The sequence below is a fragment of the Arachis ipaensis genome, chromosome B6 (assembly GCF_059453495.1).
Source record: "Arachis ipaensis isolate K30076 ecotype BB chromosome B6, ASM5945349v1, whole genome shotgun sequence".
NCBI lineage: Eukaryota > Viridiplantae > Streptophyta > Magnoliopsida > Fabales > Fabaceae > Arachis > Arachis ipaensis.
In genome coordinates, this window is record NC_142441.1 from 144,186,730 (window position 1) to 144,208,091 (window position 21,362).

Genomic DNA, 21,362 nt, shown 5'->3' on the forward strand with positions numbered 1-21,362 from the left:
ATATCTGTATATTAATTGTAGGATTATATGCCTTTATTGCTCTGATTCATTTACCACCTATAAATACCCCTTGTTATCTTATATATTGTACCTTTCAACACAACTCAATAATACTCTTTTCAGATTATTCCCTCAATCTTTTGTTTCTAACATTAATTATCATAACTACACCACTTTTCTTCAAAACAAAATCAATATTTGATTTTGTCTTGGGCTCCATTATTTGACTTTTTCCTCTGGTGCTTATTTGATGAAAGTTTTTGGCTTGTAATAACAAAAAATGAACTGCCTTTTGCTTGATTTGCTTCACCCGAAATGATAAAGCTTTAGCTATATCAAAAGCTTTTATCCATGTAATGAGCCATGTTGCTGAGCTTTGTTTCTATTTGGATTTTGCAAAGAAAAACGACTATGGCTTGCAACAATAAATCATACATCAAACAATTTTTGGACTTTTAACTCAATCAAATACTTATATATTAGTCATCACCAATAATAAAATTGTTTCTTATACTCAAGACATGTATGTGAAGATCATGTTCTGGTTTCTGTTTTCAAATGACTCCCCATACATTATAAAAAAGTGGATACTATAACGAAGATTTTATAATTATCTTCATGTGAATATATATTTTTTTATCCTTAAATGATGGATTGTATGATTAGATTTTAATATTTAAAAAAGTGTTGTTTTTGTTTAAAGTGTGGCTAAATAAATAAACCATACTTTTAAATAAAACATCTTTATGAGGAGATATTTTTACCATCTTCATTTGAGTAGTTACCTTATAAAAATAATTGGCAAATTGCATTATTTAAACGTAGTAATTGAGAACAAATAATACAATAATACAGTGTCAAAGTTTTCAAACTAATTTGGGAGGCAGCTAGCTTATATCAATTACATACACTGTCTTTGATTAACAAATAAATAACATACAGATGGATTCAATCACTCTAGCACAAATTTGAACTTAACATATATAACACTATATATATACCAGCTTAAATAATCACTTTAATTTTTCTTTTTTATTGGATAGTGCTAATTAATTATAATGATCACTTGAAAATGTACTTGACGAGGCCTGGGATATGAGTGTTTATAAAGTAATCATCCCAATTGATCACTTTAGGATCGAAGCAAAACAAATCTGTCTCTACCCTTCCTTGTGTTGCTGCCACTCGCAGTTTCTCTGTGTTCATATCATCAAATCTGCGTCCCATAACACATTTTCTCTCTTACATACATAACCAACCAACATATATATATTAGTTATAGATGAATGCTAGAAGACCGTCAGAATTTATTGTTTTTGGTCATCATTTTAGTCATTAATATTTAAAAGTATGTAATAAAATATGTTGTTGGATTATTAGACTAAAAAATTTAAATTAAAGGAATTAAGTTGATAGCTTAATGATGACAAAAAATAATAAATTTTGATAGCTCGAACATTTCTCTTAATTAATAATGACTAGTGTTAGGAAGAGCAATACTACTTACATGCCGTTGAAGAACAAGTAAGGCCTATAAAGCTCCACCAACCGCATCACAATTTCGATCTTCCTATTCAGCTCTTGATATGTTCGCTGAAAGTACCTGCAAAATGCTATATTGGCCAGTTCAAGTCCCTGTTAAATTGTAAAAGAAAAAATGTCAGCCTAGTTAATTAAGAAAAGATTACAATGACAAAACATTGATATATAGTCAAGTGATTGCGACGAAGAACCTTCAACCAAAAGAGGTAGTGAATGAACATATATCTGCGGAAGCTAGCCATGTTGGCGAGGACAGTAAGTTGGCCAACTTTGACAGGTATTCCATCTCTGTTTATCCAAGGTTTTGCAGTGAAATACCTAACTACATAGTCTTGGAGATTAGCGTATCTAACAGGGTTTCTAACAGAGGAACCCACATGGTATATGGCATCACTTGGATGATATGCATGGGCCACCATGGCCACCAGTATTGCATTCACCACCATGTCTGCTGGTATCTGCTTGTTATATTACATTGCAGCTTATCAAAAATCATGTCATATATTTTGGACAATATAATAGTTTCATGCGAGCAACTAACTCACCACATCCACAACTCCATTGATGTTTCCAAGGAAGCATGTTAGTTTTCCTTTCCCATAAGCAACACCTAAACTATCAATTGTTCTGTAACAAGTACAAGAGTTGAAAGAATTCATATTACTTTTCATTAATGTATTATTATGTATCATACTATTTCCGTTTTTAATTAACTATCCGTTCTCTTTATTTGGATAAAACATAGGTATAGTGGACAGCGGGACAGTTAACTAGAATAACAAACAAAGTAACCAACTTGGATTGGTCGGATAGTCAGCTCACTCTTTCGCTTAAATAAGTATCGAGTGTTTGAATCTCATTTTGTGCATGCAGCAACCCATTGTCAGCGGCAGACCTTTAAATAGAGCTCAAATTCGTGACGGATTAATTCTTGGCCTACTAAGCTAAGAGATATTGTGCACAAAAAAAAAAAATAAATAAACAAAGTATATGAATGATTATTATTTGGTGCATTATATGGTTAGTGGTTTTATGGTCAACCAATTTTTTTTTTTTTTCTATAAAGACACAATTTCAGTCATTATTATTATCTGCTTAAAGTGATACCTCGTCAAACTTAGATAAAATTATCCCCTATAGTAAACTTCATACCGTTATCAAGAAAAGTTTAATTAAAGTAATTCTTGACTCATGATAAATAAGATCGTATTCATCATAAATACTCTTATAAAAGTGATGTTGATCTTAATATTTACCTTAAACCTTCAACCCAGCCAGGAAAAGGTTCGTTGAATGTACTTGTAACAATGGCAGGACGCAAAATAACAGCGGAAATAATATCTTTCATTTGTTCTACAAGCATTTCAGCTATTGCTTTTGTAAATACGTACGTATTTGGCCAACCATACACCTTTGCCCTGATCAATGATATAAAACATAATACATGAATAATGGAGCTGATAAATTGAACCACAATGTATGAGAAAAGCAAAGAGCAACGCACTAAAGGAATTTAGCAGAATACAAGGTTTTTTGTGAGTTTGTGAATGTAAGTTTGATTACAGAATAATCATATATGCTTAAATACTAGTAAGCACTGCTAGTCAAATGATGAAGTAACACTCTAATAAGGCATATGCACATTAACTAACAAAGCAGAATCTGTTAGACCAGTTTAGTTACTTAACCGGAATTAATACTCAATATGGTCCTGATCTTGCATGTGAATTTTAATTTATTCATTGAAGTTTTAATTAATTTTATTTAGTGTCCAAATTTTACAAACATAACTCACATTAGTGTGTAGCACAATTTTCGGCTCACCAGATGTTAATGTAGCGCTAACATGGACAGCAAAAAGTTTCGTTGAAATTTATAAAACAATATCATATCACTTGTTTTGGAAGAAAAAAGTTTTAATAAACACAATTTACAATGTTATTTTTGAGTTATTTGAGTGCCAAAATCAAAACGGCGTCTTTTATAAAGTTCAGCGTGGCATTTGACTGTTCATGTCAATATTTTCTTAACGTCTATGCATAAAAAAGTATCCCAGAAACTAATTCACAAAGTTTTAATATTAAATAAAGGCAATTAAAATTTTAATGACTAATATAAAACTCGTCTATAAACCTAGAGACTAAATTGAATATTATCTAAGCAGAAAAGAAAATTAGTCGTGACTAGTTGCTTCACTGCTACGTTACCACTTCTTCTTTATTATCTCTTGTTCTTTGCTTAAGCTTTATCAGTGAATTATGGTTTGCAAGGTTATTTTCATATACAAACTATGATGAAAATTAAATAAACAAATAATATGGAAAAAAAAAAATCAAATAACATTATGATACACTACGTATTCGTGTAGGCATCATCGTGAGACATATACATAATGATTCATGATTACTTGGATATATTAGTTATTAGATATATATGCACATAACAAGTACTTTAGAACCATATCAAGATAACAAGTAATTTAAAAAGTTCGGTATATATTTTTTGTTGAAAAATAAGGATAGGAAATAATAAATTTTAAATATTATTTATATATCAAAATCAACTACTAAAATTAATTACTACATATGTATAAATATATATAATATTTAATTTATTTTAATATATATTTTATATTTTAATATATATTTTATACTAAAATTTAAAAAATAATTTTAATATATACATAACATGATTGAATTAATTTTTAATCAATTAATAATAATTAATTTTTAATTAAAAAATTATCTTTTTAACTTTTATTTGTTTGAAAATTTAAAATTTAAGATTAAAATAGTAGAATTTAGAATTTAAAATTTTTAAAAATAATTTAATAATTAATTTATATTAATTGAAACAATTAATTTTCTAATTAAATTCTTTAAAAAATTGATTCAATTGTAGATGTGGCTAGTTCATATAAAAATTTATAAATTCTCCCTCCTTCCTCTGTTTTGCAGGTCTTAACTCTATGTAGAGTGTAGATTTGACATTTTGACCTTTGAACATGATTGCTTAACATACAAAGTTACAAATATCCGTTGTATATCAGTTTTTTTCACTAATAAATATGCCTGATAATTAATATACTTTGTTAATCTATATATAAAGATTATATTAAAAGCCTAACTTTCTAAGGAAAATGATAATACGGAGACAAAAGTGCATGATTTGGATTGCTGGATTTATGACACGTTCTAGGTCAATGATAAATATGGTCTTCGTATATTTAATCATGATATATCACTCTTCAAAAGAATAACATGTCACTAATTTCAAATCGGTCGTTAAAATTTTTAAAATGAAATACTTAAATTTTTATTTTAAAATATATAAAATGATCTTCGATATTTATTTTTATTAAATAATACCATCTTTCTTTATTAGTAATTAATAATAATTACTAATATTAAATATTAACTTACATACATTGTCATTAAATATCAATATGTGAGATGGACAAATCAGTAAAAAAAAATTTAAAAATATCAAAACTATCCTTAAAAAAGTTTAAAATTTTAAAACAATTTTTTTGAATTATTTATATATAATTATTTTTAAATAAATAAATTTTAATTTCTAAAATTCTTGATTTATTTATCTCAAACTTGATTTTTTTTATAACAAAAGTTTTAAATGTATTTTCACAATAAATTATGAAAAAGACATTATGTTTCTCTAAAAGAAATAATTTAAAATAATAAACCTATATTTTTAATCATAAAAGATATTGTTAAGTTTAAAATTAAACAATAAATTAATTAATGATGACTAAATATTATTATTGGAGTAAAAGTCAATTATGTGTATGATTAATTTGTTTAAGTGTGCTAAAAATTAAAATAAAACAAACTGGTCGAAGAAGTAAGAAAATAGGCCCAACAAACTAATAAAACCCAAAGAAATATGAATGGCTAGTGTGAAGAAATTAAATTGGCCCAAGAACAAGCAAATGGCTCAACTGGAGATCCAAATCCATTCACTTACTCATTTGGTTGCTAACTAAAAAATTGAATTCTATTTCCATCAGAACCCAACTACACACCACCGAACCAAATTCTCTCTTCTCTCTTCTCTCTTTCATTAGCCACGTGAAATCACAGAAGAAAAACGAAAAAAAGAAAAAAGTTATGTATATGACTCGTATCAAAGAAGAAAAAGGGTTAGCCATAAAGAAGAAAGAAGAAGAAATCAAAAGTTAGGACAAAAATCAGATCTTAGGCAAGATCAAAAAATATTTTTGTTTTTGGTACATCTAAAGTAGCTTGCTGAAATTTCCTTCTTCTTCATACACATTTCTAAAAAATTAAAGAAAATGGAGATTATGGAGTTTTGCAAGAAATTAATGATAAAAAAAGTTACTTGGAGGAAAAGTATAAATAAAGAGTTCAAATTCAAGAAGCAAAAAGAAAAAGGAAGAAGAGTAAATAGCCATTTCTGACTATGAAAGATTTGGATGCTGACAAAACTGACCATAAAAAATTGAAACTAAAGTTATATCCATATAAGATATGTTTTGTTCGACAAAAATAACCAATTATTAAATTTTTGTTCATAATTTCATAAATACCCCTAACTTTTTATCTTCTTTTATCTCTACACCCAATCTCTAACCCTAACAATTTAATTTCGCTCCCTCCTTCTCTACCTCTACCCTCCAACCTTCTCCGCCGTCACAATTCCCTTCCACCACCACCATTCCCTCCATCCTCCTCACCTCCTTTTTCTTTCAACCATCACTAACTCCAACACCACCACCACTCCATTTCCTTCCTCACTCTTCCTCTCCAACCACCTCCTCTACACTATTGAAGACCTTCCTCAATCCTCACAAATATATGTTTGTTACTATGTTAATATATGTTGAGAATGTCAAAGAAAACTGAGAAAAAGTGCAGGAACCTAAAAGACACCAAGTTGTGTATTAAAATCAGATTCGAACATGATAAGAAGCAAAGAAATATGAAATATATGACCATCAGGCATACTTATATGCTTATCCGTCTTTGTTCTTTCAACAAAATCACTCATTCCCCTATCAAACGAGAACGCAGCAAAAGAATTTTAATTTTTCAGTGTAATCAAAATGCACATTCTCTCTAACCACCACCGGCTCTTCCACCCACAACTTCACCAAACAAACCCCCAAAACCCTTACCACAATCAGAACCAAGAATAGAACCATGCACAAGTATGCAGCACTCAGGAGCCCAACCCCAAGTTTCTTAAAGAAGAGTGCCGTCATGATGGTGGTTGTGGTAGTTTCTCCTCCATGATGAGCTTGTTGATAAAGTTCTAATGATTCTATGATGGTGTATTTGGTTTAATAATAATAATAGCATCCTTCTTTTCTTTGTGTCTAAAAATATGAGAGACGGTTTATTTGGTTTAATTTTGGGTTTACTTGGTTCTATTTTATTTGTGAGGACTGAGGAAGGTCTTCAATGGTGTGAAGGAGGTGGTTGGAGGGGAGGGTGAGGAAGGAAATGGAGCAGCAGTGATGATGGAGTTGGTGATGGTCGACGGGGAAGGAAGGGTGAGGGGGCTGGAGGCGATAGTGGTGGTGGAGGGGGATTGTGACGGTGTAGAAGGTTGGAGGGTAGAGATAGAAGAGGAGGGAACTAGATTGAATTGTTAGGGTTAGAGATTGGGTGTAGAGATAAAAGAAGATAAAAAGTTAGGGATATTTACGGAATTATGAACAAAAATTTAATAATTGGTTATTTTTGTCGAACAAAACTTATCTTATATAGGTATAACTTTAGTTTCAATTTTTCATGGTCAATTTTGTCAGCGTCCAAATCTTTCATGGTCAGAAATGGTTATTTACTCAAGGAAGAAAAAGAAGAAAGAATAAAAGTATAGATGCATTGTATGTACTGTTAAATCATTGCTGCTACTCTATTCTGCACCGCTGCTGCTGCTGATTTTTGGGGAGAAGAAGTCAAATATGTTGAAGTAAAGTTTTAAACTTTGAAAAGCTTTACTCCTCTATTAAAGGGGTAAACGACAAAGAATTGGAACAATGAGTGAGAGTACAAAGTTTGAGTTTTCATAACTTACAAAGTTATTACCTTTTCCTTCATGGTTCTCAATTGAATATTTTGCTTTCTCAATTTTATCTTTTCTTTTCTTTTTTTCGTTTAATGAAAAAAAGTATTACATTGAAGAATGTAAGAAAAAATCATTGAGAGAAAAAAGGCAAAGAGAGTGAGACTTGGAGAAAAATCAATATTTATTTCAAAAAATTTTTGTATGTATTTCTATTTTGTTGTTATGATACTAAGAAAATTTTCTTGTAAGTTGGGTGAGCACTTTGTAGTTGAAATCTAGGGAGTGAACCTAGTCAAATCTGACTTGGGTAGAAGCTAGGTTTATCTTAGATATGATTGAGTTGAATTTTAGAAAAATTGGTGTATGTAATCTTGTTCAAAGATAGTAAAATTCCATCATTGTTATGATGGAGACTGAATATAGGCTACATTGCACTAGGTAGTTGAATCAGGATATATGGTTGTGTTACTTCTCTTTCTCTTTTCGATTTTGGTTTTATATTTAGGAGACAAAACAAAATGATCTCCTACTTATTCTATCCAGCCATAATTTACAGCTGTATACCTTGTACATAGTTCTGTTTTGACTCCTCTTTCGACAAGAGACAAAATAAAAGTATCTCATACTTTTTTACACGAGGTGACTCAACTGAATCTATAAGATACACCCAGTTTAAAAAAAGGAAAGCAAAGTTAAAAGAGGCCTAATTCAAACTCCATTTTCTAAGCCACGATATCCATCAGATATTAATTTAATTTGTAGGTACTATATTCCATTATCATTATTTGACGATGCAGAAGAGAATGAGTTAGTGTTGTGTCAAGAGGTGTGAGAACTCCTATTTAACATAAAAATTTGTACAAAGGCTTATGAACGCAACATCTTAAAACTAATATGTAATACAAACTACGTCATTTCTAAAGTCAAATTTGTAAATTTTGATCAACCACAAAATCAACGTGGATTATTTGCAAAACCTCAGTATATAGTTTGCTTAAAGAATAAATGTCTTAACAAATTCAAGTTCTGTTAATATTTTTTAGAAAATTTTAAAATTTATTGGTTGTAATATTGAATAAAATAGATTTATAGTTAAAATTGTTTGTATTTTCATAATTTTGAGATTTTTTTATTTTTCAGGAACTATTTTATACTTTATTTTAAGAATTAATTTGTCTAGTTTGCACATATGAATACTTAACAACTACGTATATAAATTAACTTTCTACGTCAATAGTCATCGTCAGTTACTAACAAAAATGATTATATTATTTAATATTAAAAATTATTTACTATATTTTAAAATCTAAAAAAATTAAAATGCTTAATTTTAAAACTCTTAGAGCTAATTTAAATAATTAATGATAACAAACAGCCACCCACATAGATAAGTATCAAAGTTAACTAAAGGTATGTAAAGTTGTTAGCTACGTATGATGTTTCTCTTTCTTGTGACTCTCTTCAAAGTATGAGATGACATGTATCCTATTCTATTGGTGGTTAATTACGGGATTTAGTAGTACTTTTATATTTCTCACCACATATAAGCAATTTGTACAACTCTCCAACTTTATCAAATTAAAATTTAAAATTAGTTTGGTTTATAATCAATTTAAAATTTATTTATCGTAAATTTAAATTAAATATTGAATTCAAAAATATTCACGTTCAGTGTAAAGTGAAATGTTATCTATTTGATCTTTTATAACAATAGTAATAACAAAATTTTATCTCGTAATTCAAATTATTTTTATTCAACAATGCTAGAAAACTAAGAGGATATAAACAAAAAATTAGTCAAATGTTTTTGGGTGAATTTAAAATCTCTATGTGGATGGTGTTTACGCTAGGCATTAGAATATTTCTTCTACTAAATATCAGAATGTTTCTTTTTCATACTAAATAGATGTTCTTTTATATATTTTATAAATTTTTTTATATACTAAGAATCGAGATTGTTGGAAGTTCCGTGATTCCCGCCCCTATTTCTCCAACGTATCATTCAGAATTTTAATTTGGGGTGAGAAGCAATTAATATCAAATATTATAAATTTAAAACAAATAAAATTAATTAAATATAATTATAAATTAGTTAAATTATTTACTTTTTGGCTGATCACCTATGGTTCCATATACTTTTCTATTTTTATTATTTGTTTTTTATTTATCTTCTATCTCATTCATCTTCTTAACCGAATGTTCTACTAATATTCTTTTTACATGTCCAAATTAACTAAGAAGAAATTCTACCATTTTCTTTACAATAAGTGTTATTTCAACTTTTTCTCTTATATATATATGTTCCTTATTTTATCTATATATGTATGACTACTCATCTATCTCAACATCTTCATCTCTACCACACTTAATATATATTCATGCTCATCCTTTGTCGTCTAACACTCTATTCCATATAATATAGTCAATCTATTAGCAGTGCGATAAAACTTTCTTTAAATTTTAAAGATATTTTTTTGTTATATGTAAACTAGACTCACTCTGCCACTTTGACTAGTCTGCTTGTATCCCGTGTTTCACATCTTCCTCAATTTCTCTATTATCCTATATGATACACTCAAGATACTTAAAATATTTTACTTGAAGTAAGATAGTTTCTCCAATTTTCAATTCTATATTATTATTTTTCTCCCGCCTACCAAATTTACATTTTATATATTCCGTTTTACTCTGACTTATGCGCAATCCTTAGTTCCTTACCCTCTCTAAAGCTCCTCTCCCAAAAGAATGGTGTCATTTTCAAAAAGCATGCACCATGTTATTAGTTCCTGGATATGCTCGGTAAACACCTCTAAAACTAATGTGAAAAGATATGAATTTAGAGATAATCATTGGTGCAATTTTACACTAATAAAAAACTCTTCTATTATACCACTTTAAATTTTTACACTAGTTTGCAATCCCATTGTACATATCCATAGCTGCACGAATATATACAAGACTTACATTCTTCTTTTTCAAGACCTTCTATAGGACCTCTTTTCATATCCTATTATATGCACCTTATCATATACGTTTTTCAATTAAATAACCATGTGTAGATCTTTTTTATTAATCTGGTATTTTTCTATCATTCTTCTCAACAAGGGTATAGCTTCGGTGGTGGATCTACCTGACATAAAGCTAAGTTGATTCTTTAGGACCTCCTGTATCTCTTATCTTAATCTCTATTCTATTATGTTCTCCCATAACTTTACAATATCACTCATGAGTTTTATCCCTTTGTAGTTTTCACATTCTTGTAAATAGGGACCAATGTGATTTTTTTTCTATTCATCTGACTCTTAGACACTAGAATTTCATTAAAAAGTTGTATAACCAACTGACACCCTTCCCTCCTAAGCCTTGCCATACTTCCATCATAATATTGTCTGGTCCTACTATACCTTTTCATTCTTTATCTGCTTTAAAGCCTTCCTTTGAAGCCTTGAATCTTTCAATAACAATACAGTTGAAGTTTTGTTCTTCTTTCTTCTATGTAATCGACCAAAGTATAGAAGAGTCTCTTGTGCTTCATTAAATAACTTATAAAAGTAGCTCCTCCATCTTTCGTTAATGTTCTCATCTTAGACTGAAACTTCACCATTCTTGTTCTTGATACATGTAACTTATCCAAATCTCTTGTCCTTTTTTCTTGAGTCTTTGTGATTTTATATACACATGTTCCACCTTCTTTTCGTACCCAAAGACTGATAAAAATTTTCATACGCTCTTGTTCATATTTCGCTTACTACCACTTTTGTCTCCTTAATAATCTTATATTTTTCAGTTTTCAACATTATAACTTAAAGATTGCTCTTTAAAATATTTCTCCTTACCTTTTATCTTCTTTTGTAAACTTGTATTCCATTGCTATTACTTTTTATCTCTTTTTTCAATACCTCTATTTCACTAAATTTTTTTCTCTTTTGATAACTTTTGTCATCTTATTTTATATCTCACATGCACTTCGATGTCTTTTTCACTTTACTTCTTCTTCTACTCGTCTTTGAAAATTTTCTTATTTCTTACCTTTTATCTCCCGTCACCTCGTTTGTGGGTTCTTTTCTTGGTATCTTTTTCTCACCTTTTGCTCAATGCAAAAATTTATGACAAAAATCATATATTATCAAACTCTCTCCTGAAATAATTTTATAATTATTGCAAAATTTTTTGTTGACTCTTCTTAACTAAACAAAATTAATTTAAGAGCTTATATTACACCACTATTATAGGTTAAAAAGTATTCGTCTCTCTTTTTAAAATAAATATTTACAATGAGAAGATCAAAAATTGAGAAAAAGTCTAAGATGGTTTTACCCTCCATATTGATAACTTCAAAATCAATACACATATTTATTTACATCCTTTCTAACATGACCTTAAATCTCTTCCTAAAAACAAAAATCTTGTCTCCCAAAGATATGTTTTGGATTAGGCTTTCTAGCTCCTCTGAGAATTTTTTTTATATTATTTTTCCAAATCTACTTGTAGTCCATAGGCGCTAATCACATAAAAAGCACTTCTTTTACCATAAATTTTATAGTGATGATAATCACCCATCCTTCTGATGTCTACCACATCTTTATTCCACTACTTATCCATAATAATGCCTACTCTATTTTTATTCTTCACCTTTTTTGTATATCAAGACTTAAACCCTGAAGTAACTCTCTTGCCTTCATCCCCACCTATTTTGTTTTTTGTAGGCACATTATGTTAGCTTTATAGATTTTTCTATTAGTGTGTCTATTTTTTATGTCCCAAGTCGTAACTTTCTGTTGTCTATGTCTTTACCTTTATCTTTACTTTTTTCTTCACTTCTTTTTTGGTAAACTAATTTATTTACTCTCATCTGTTTGTAAAAATGTGAAAATCCTTTCTCACTATATTCAGGCACCAATACAGTTATTTTTGTTCATTTGACACTGTATTCGAGATATATAACATGTTGTTTTGGAGCAACAACCTAACTTTAGCATAATAATATCTTTGGTCCATGTCAAAAAAATTTGACATGTGTTTTATGTTGACTGTCGAAGGCCTAATGCATTACTCCTCTTTTATTCGGGTTTGAGATTGACTATGTAATATAGCTCTAAAAGATCGAAATAAATAATACTATAATATATCTATTTATTATAATATATAAAAGGAGAGTCCAAAATAGGGTTCCAGTGAATGAATGACATATTGACTTTTAAGTTTCATATAAATTATTGCTATGTCATCCATTGTAACAACATACAAAAAAATATCTATCTTAAAAATATATTTATACTACCATAGAGAATAGCACCTATATAACTAATCTAGGGTCAATCTCATAATTTTATACACTTAATTATCTAATTCTACAAAAAAAAATTACAGTATAAATAATGTTAGTTCATATCGATAATCTACATACATTCTAATATTATATATCCTATTTATAGAATAAATTTTATTTTATGAAAATCTATTTATTTATTTGTCTATCTATATATTAATATATCTATCTATTTATCAATGTAGTATAAAAAAGAAAATTAAGTAATGACACAATGAACTCTTGATATATTAGATAACTTCTAATATTGCTACATAAATATTTTAGTGGAATTATGATTTTATAGGTTTTTGTGTAGACCACCAAAATAGTATCCAAAATTTTTGTGGTTGATAAAAATAACACAAAAATTTAAAAGTCTCTTAAAGATAGTTTAATAATATGACAAAAGTGACCATTTCTTAAGTGATATATACCATTTTTATTAATGAAAAATGCTGAGTTATTTAATTAGGTTGATGAGATGGAAAATGTGAAGGTTAGCGTGGTACAAATCATAATCCTAACCTCCTAATATACCTTCAACTCCCAAAAAAACTCAATAGAATAATTCATTTTTTGGGTACCTATCTTCACCATCTTCAGTTTTAAAATAGAATAATCCATTAAAAGAAAAAATCATATAAAAAAAACTGAATATTTTTTGCAAAGTGTATGAATGGAAGATTCATTGAAAATTATTTCGAAGAAACAGACAAATTTTCAAAGAGAACCCAAATCCAAAAAATGAAATGTCAAGAAAAAATTACAGCAATAAATACAACGAAAGAAGGAGGGCATTGTTGTTGCAACTAACATGGAGAGAGAGAGAGATGACAATAAGGTGGTGGAACTATAGTGATGGTGATGGTTCAGATTTTAGGGCTTAGTTTTGAGAAAGGGAGAGTGATGTACTGATGTATATGTCTGTGCGGCTGTGAGTAGAGAGAAGATAAGACTAAAAACTAATTGGCTGAAACTAGACAGATATATAAATTTGATTCCGTGCTATAATTATATTAGTTAACTCAGTATTTTTCGTTAATAAAATTGAAAATAATTAATCTTTTGGTTACTTTTGTCAAATATTAAAAATTTTAAGGGACTATTTTATTATTCGTATCTATTAATATTATTTATTTTTGTCATAATCAGTGAATTTTTTAGATACTAATTTGATAATTTATTTATAATTTTTCTATTATTACATTATTTTTTATCCTTTATATGTAGTATTTAGTCTTGTTTTCAATCTCTTTATATTCTTTATTATTTCTATGTAAGTTATATATTCTATGTTTTTAATAGTAATAATGTTATTTCTCTTTAATTGATATAAATTGATTAATAAAAGTTAATTCATTCTCTCTTTTTACTCTCTCTTCTACTTATATATATTTACTATATAAATCAACATTCACCTCATACAACTTGTTCAATTTTTCTCATTAATTTATGCCTCTCACTCGTTTTCTTATATATTTGTTAATGTTTTGCACAATTATTTAAAAATTTGATTGATAATTCCAATTCTTTATTTTAGTTTGCTAAATAATTTGATCACTATATGTTGGATGATAAACTTCTAAAATATTATAATGTATGATGTTTTTACAATGTTTTTAATTTTTTTTATTTTTAATTTATTTGTGTTTATCAATTATATATTATCTTTGTCACTTATATACTATTTTTTAATAATTTATATTTTATTGTTATTTAGTTATAATAATGATTCTGAAATTATATGATGTTATGATTCATAAAAAATAGATGTTATTTTTAATTATTGAAATACTATATTCAATTTGCACTACATCGAATAATTTTGTTCTTGTACTACAATATTTAAGTTTACTAAATATATAAATTAGGTAACAAATTTTTTTTTAAACACTAAAATGTATAATGTTTTTTACAATTTTATTTAAATTTAATATTACTTTTTAAATTTTTTTATTAAATAATTTCTTATATATAAAAATCAATCTATTTTGGTTCTTTCTGACGCACGAATTTAAATCTAGTATACACTGTTTATAAGTAATAATGGACCACTAACTTATGACATATTTAAAAGCAACAACGAAGCGTCTTAAATACACTTATAGAAGATATGAACCAAAAATATACTTAAAAAAAAAAATTAACAATGATAAGTAAAAAAAGGTGAACAAATATAATTGACTAACCTGGTAACACCTAAGTCCTTCATGGCCATTTTGATTTCATTATCAGTCGCTCCTTGCTTTTGTAGGTCGTCTAACTTGTCACGCACAATTTTCTTTTCAGCATCGATGTCTAATCCAGGTACAGCAGTGAAGTGATATGGGGTCTCTAATATGAGCCCATCTCTCTCACCACACACATAAGCTGATGATATATAGAGATATGAAATAATTATAATTTATAAGGCTAAGCAATAACAATCAATCTAATTTGCTGGAATAGATTAGGGATGATAATGAAATAAGATATGGCGGGGTGAATATTTCAGTACTCATATGCATTCTGATCCATCGTATTATTCGACATATTATTTGTAAATATTTTATTTATCATTCTAAATTCATATGCACAAATAACTTGTTATTATGAATTCGAATCTATCTCATTTAATTTCACTCCAGGGGCGGAGTTACGTAAAAAGAAGGAGGTAATGGTATCTCCTAATTTTAATTTTTTACATGTAAATTATATGTAAATTTTAGTTTATTTTTTTTTAAATTTTATTTTAATATTATTTTATGAAAAAGTCTAAGGGCCATCAACTTTTGTATTTTTTGCCCAGCACTTAACCATCAAAACAAAAGTGACTGATCTCCCACCATTAGATGTAATCTCACACCATTAAAAATACTATTAATGACCAATTGATAATTACAAAACACCAAAATTACTGACCCTCTAGTATTCCTCTTATTTTATTATATAAATATTTTTGGCTTTCTTCTAATATTTCATTTAGTTCTATTTCTGTTTCACTTTAAACGTTATATTGACAATATATGTCAGATTATATATAGTAAAGTAATTCATGTCTTTTCTAGTAAGGTTATATTAGTAATAATAACGACATGCATTAATTAATGTATATTATATATATATAATACACACACAACCTGTTGATATATGGACTAGTACTTCCAGCTTAATGCATCGTTTGGCAAAGTAAATAACATGCTTAGCTCCAAAGACATTTAGATCCAACGCTATGTCATATCTGCATTTTCAAAGGGAACAAGTGTGAAAAATAGTGTTTCAATTCCCCCAAGAAGGAGAAGACAAAACTGGAAGAAAAGGAAAGAATAATAATAGTTTAATTAATTAAGATCGTTATAGCTATATAAACCTTTCATCAAAGTTAGTGGTTGCAGCCAAATTAACAATAACATCAACTTGGTTGCAAATCTCTTCCTTTAGGGTTGAATCCTTCAAACCCAAGTCCTCATAACAAATGTCCCCAGGAAACACAGTCAACTTTTCAGATATAAAGGAGTTAAAATTTGCACCTAGCTTTTCTTTTAGCAAATTAAACAAGTCCGTCCCTAAGATCTGCATGCAAAATTAAATCAATATAGTTTTTAATTATCACGTGTACCATATAATAAGCTTAATTAATCTATTGATGTAATGAGAATTAAACAAATAATATGTGCCTACTTTATTATAATTAATTGAACAATGATAGGTTGACGAGGGGCTAAACCAGCAAAGTAATATATGCTTACTAAAACCATGTGAGATCCATCATTATTAACTTTTTCTATACTTTCCCTCTTCATCATCGTATCATACTACATTTTTCTCTTCCATTTATTTTAGGGCATTATGATTTATAGTTATTAATTAATTATTATTAATATTTTAATAATATAAAATTCTATCTAATAATATAAAATTATACACTTTTTTGGTTGATTAAATATTAATTAAATTTTAATAAAAATTTTGGCCTTTAATTTTTTTTATTTGATCTACTAATAATTAAAAAAGATATTCAATAAACATGATTTTTTGTATTGCCTTTCGTGCACATAAAAAAGGTCATATGTATGAAATCAGGGGTGGAGGCACGTATAATTAAAGGGGGGCATAGTGGCCCCCAAAATTTTAAATTTTATGAAAATGGTCCACCTTTTTTTATTACCTAGACTTTTTTTTTTAAATTATAATATATACATATAATTCATTAATAATTTAGAGTAAACTCAAAAATTTTTTTTAAATATTTTTGTATAATGTTAAATAAGATATAGTAGTCCTAAGCCTAGTCCACTTTATTTAAAAATTAAAATATAAACTTCTATTCCTTTTTCAATGTCCTTATTTATTTAAAGAATTTTTCTTACATAGTAACAATTTTTCTTATTTTTTTATCTTTATCTCTTTAATTTTTTTTTATCTTTTATTCTTTGACTCTTTTTTTTTTTTGCAGATTAAAAAAAAATTCTAGTTCAATAAGTGATTTCATTCTTCTTTCACAAAAAAAATCTATTTTTACTCTCTTTTTTATTTCAAGAAAATTATTAAACTAACAACCAATAAAGCACATAATCATACAAAAGTAGAGCATGTTTAATATTTTCTTTTACTATTTTTCGTAGGTTATTGGGTGTAGCCAATAGAATACCAAAAATTCAAAATGGAATAATGGATTGGATAAAGATGTGTCCATAGTGCATTTAAAAAAAAAAAAGAAAAATGAGTTTAAACAATAGAATAAGTAAATCCTTACATCTTTATTATTTTTAAATATTATATGTAGATAAATAATAGAATACGTAAATTATGTTTTTTTTATTTAAATAAATTAATTTTATTTTTCTGTTACTCTTGTTTAAATTTTTTTTATATTTTTTATATATTTAATTATTTACTTAATTTACTATTATTTGTTAAATTTGTATGTTATTATATGTTAGTTTGTATATTTAGTTTTTTTTATTAATCAACTATTTAATTATAATTTTATATTATTTATACTATAATATTAGTATTATTTTAATATCTTATTTTAAATTAAAATATATTTTATATATTATTGTCTTACTTTATTATTTATGATATGTATTCTTATTTACTTATAAAATTATTTTGTTATTTTACAGAAAAAAATTGTATAATAAATAAATATTACATATACATGTCAACAAAGACAAAATTAATGGATATTAATACATATATGTATATTTTTGTATAATATTTAATTGATATACTTAGTTTTTTTTTTAATTTTATCACTAGAAATAGTAATATAAAATATTTTTAATAAATTATTAAAGATGATGATCCCCTAAATAATTAGTCTAGCTCTATTCCTGTTTATGATGTCCATGCACCTCATTGTTCAAGCGATGAGCGGCAGATTTGGCATCTGCGGCTCTCAAGAGAAGAAAAACCTTCTTAATATTTGGTTGAACCCTCAACACCTTCTCCAAAAAAACTGAAACATACAACCAAATAAAAGACATATCAATTCATCACAACTATGAATGAACGAAAAAAAAAAGAGTTATATCTATATATGTATATGTATATGTATGTATACTTTTGGCTAGAAAGCCTGTGGCTCCAACAACCAAAATGGTCTTGTCCTGAAGAAATTGGAGCACACTCCAACCTCCATTGAAGAAAAATAAAAGCTTAAGGTATATGATGAGAAGGGCAGAGAAATTAACCAGAGCGATTTGGCTTATTTTGAATATAAGGATACCAGCATAAGCTATGCAATATATATAGTGCTTGTGATAGTGAAAAGTTATTTGGTTTGGTATGAGAATTTGTATTCGAAAAATATTTAATTAAGAATCATTATAATTTATTATTTTTTTATTATTTTTAGTTATTAATTTAATTTTTTTAGTTTAGTAATTTAATAATATACTTTAATTCATATTTTAAAATATTGATGGTTAATTGATTATCACAAACAATAAAATCTGATAATTTTTTAGTATTTTTTATATTTCTGAAAAGAACAAATTTTTTACTTTTAAAAATACTTAAAGTAAAATTTTTTAAAATTAGTTGATTTATATTTATCAAAATTAAAAGTTTATTATAACTTTATATATTATTTAATTTATAAATTTAATTTTTCTATTTATATTTGTTATAATATTTTAAAATTTTAAAAATTATTTTATTAAATATAATTATTATCATTTGTATTTATTAAAAATTATTTTTATTTTAATTATCAAATATAAATATTATAATTTTTAAAAATTATTCTAAAAAAAAACTTTTATCAAATGAAGTCATAATCTAATGGCATGCCAGCCAATTGATAACTAGAGAAATTAAAATAATTATAAATAGAGCAATTAATTATGAGACGGGGGTGACATATGTATATGCCCATAAGCTGTCGGTGATAGTGAAGTCCAATTTTCACTTTTTCTTTTCATTTTTTTTTTCCAAAAGAAATCTCTATTTATTATAGTTGAGAGCCAAGTTATCAACAATTATTAAAGTGAAAATCATTTAACGAATTTACTATATTTGGACAGTACTCTTAATTAATTTTTTTTACCAAAAATAAAAAAATTATGTCATTTAAATTATAATTTATTGGCTCTTAATTAATTCATTTAAAAATAAATCAACAAAAACTAATGGCATTAACATACTACATGCCACGGCATGCTAAATAACGATAATGATATTAGGGGTATAGTTTTCAAAATCAAATCGTTCATCAACTGTTCTAACTACTAATTTATTAGTTTAATTAATTTGATTATAGTTCATTCAAAAAATTGTTTTACAATAAAATAATAAATAAAATATAAATAAATACGTTAGACTTCATTCAAAGTTTGTAATTGACTATCATTAGATTTACGACGAAGAGAAGCTTCATTCGAAGTCAAATGATTTTTTGTATTATTATTCCGACGTATTTTTTGGTTGATATTCTCATTCATACCTAAAAAATTTCAGCAATCCAATAACAATATTACAGGTTTACGACAACCTAAATCAACCCAATAATCTAAACATAAATAACTAGAAACAGTGATATACAATAAAAAAAAATTAACAACAGCAAGATTCGAATAAAAAATATCAAAATCAAATCAAACAATTAATAGAACCACACCATATCAGAATTCATATTCAAGATCATCCACAATCCTAAACTAGAGCAATGAAATATCACAGATTAACTATTAGCTTTATCAGCTGGAGAGAATGATATAGTGCACCTCCTAGCTCAACTAGTACAGAATGTGGATGATGAAGATGAGTTTGATGATGACAATGATGAGAATCATGAGGATGATAATGAAAAATCTACATCTCAATCGTCTGATCTATCCGAGTAAAAGTAATGTGTTTAATAATATTTTGTATAAAATTTTAGCTTCCATATTTTATTTAAGTATCTTCTTATATCTTCTATTATGAGAACATATATATGTTATTGAAAGTGTTTCTTATTTTGTTTGGAATAAGAGACATGGTTAAAGATGCAGGTTGGGGTTAGGGTTCGGGTGGCAGAGGTAGTGGTGGTGGTTGTTGGGGACGGCCAAAGAAAAACACGTATGTGTTGCTTCAGTTATGCAACACATCTTCACGTGCCACCCCTATGACTACTACCACTACTACTCCACCTATCATCCCATTCCACCCCCTCTTTCACCCAGGTCCTAGGCTGCAACCTCTCTTGGGTTGCCACAAATCACTATGATCTTGAAACCTGGGATCAAAAGCCAGTCACAGTAGCCCTAGGCCCAGCCTTAGCCTCAACTTCAACTTTAACCTTAGCTGCAACCTCAGACTCGGCCGCAAGCACAATCTCAGCCTCAGCAGCCTGAGACCTCTCAATCATAGATTCCACGATCATAGATACAGGAGGGTACAACTTTCATTGTCGATGATCCTCGTCCAATACTTAGATATGGGATGAAAAAGATTGGTATAATTTATATTTACTCAACTAAATTTCCATTTAATTTAATTATTTAATCGCATATATACTTAAATTGTGTTTGAAACATTTGGCATAATCCGCGCGATGGCACAGAGAGGATTACCTAAATTTTCAACAACCACTATCGGTGGTTCATACCTAGTTTTGGCCGAACGTCAGAATGGGTGATTCAGCTTTGGTGGGACTTGTTTAAGGTAAATAAGTTGTACTTGCTTGAATTTTTCATTTATTTTAAATTACAATGTTACTAATTCTCTAGTGTTGTCTTATTGTAGAAACACTTCCAATTCATCTCCGGTGAAGAGTTTCACATAAATAGGGATTGGCAGGTCAGAGCAACCAAGCGCCTTTGGGAGATATTTGTGGAATCCTGTAACAAGGGTGCTCCTACCAACTGGATCCCTGATGATATTCCCCAACCGCTTAGGGACTACTAAGCCACAGAGAACTACACCGAAGGAACGATGCACCCTGGTGGATTGACCATATACAAGGCCATGACTAAGAAGATGGTATGTC

General features: G+C 27.7%; 1 protein-coding gene across 1 annotated transcript; it reads right to left on the reverse strand.

Annotated features, from left to right (window-relative positions):
- Nucleotides 1-844: 844 nt before the first annotated feature.
- Nucleotides 845-20,756, reverse strand: LOC107647526 (fatty acyl-CoA reductase 3-like). The gene is made up of 11 exons (XM_016351598.3): nt 20,624-20,756; nt 18,453-18,626; nt 18,244-18,347; nt 16,254-16,456; nt 16,024-16,124; nt 15,094-15,274; nt 2,799-2,960; nt 2,088-2,169; nt 1,734-2,000; nt 1,508-1,635; nt 845-1,216 (listed from the first exon to the last, which is right to left on the reverse strand). The coding sequence occupies exons 1-11, from the start codon at nt 20,754-20,756 to the stop codon at nt 1,063-1,065; spliced, it is 1,689 nt and encodes a 562-aa protein (XP_016207084.1). The 3' UTR covers nt 845-1,062.
- Nucleotides 20,757-21,362: the final 606 nt, after the last annotated feature.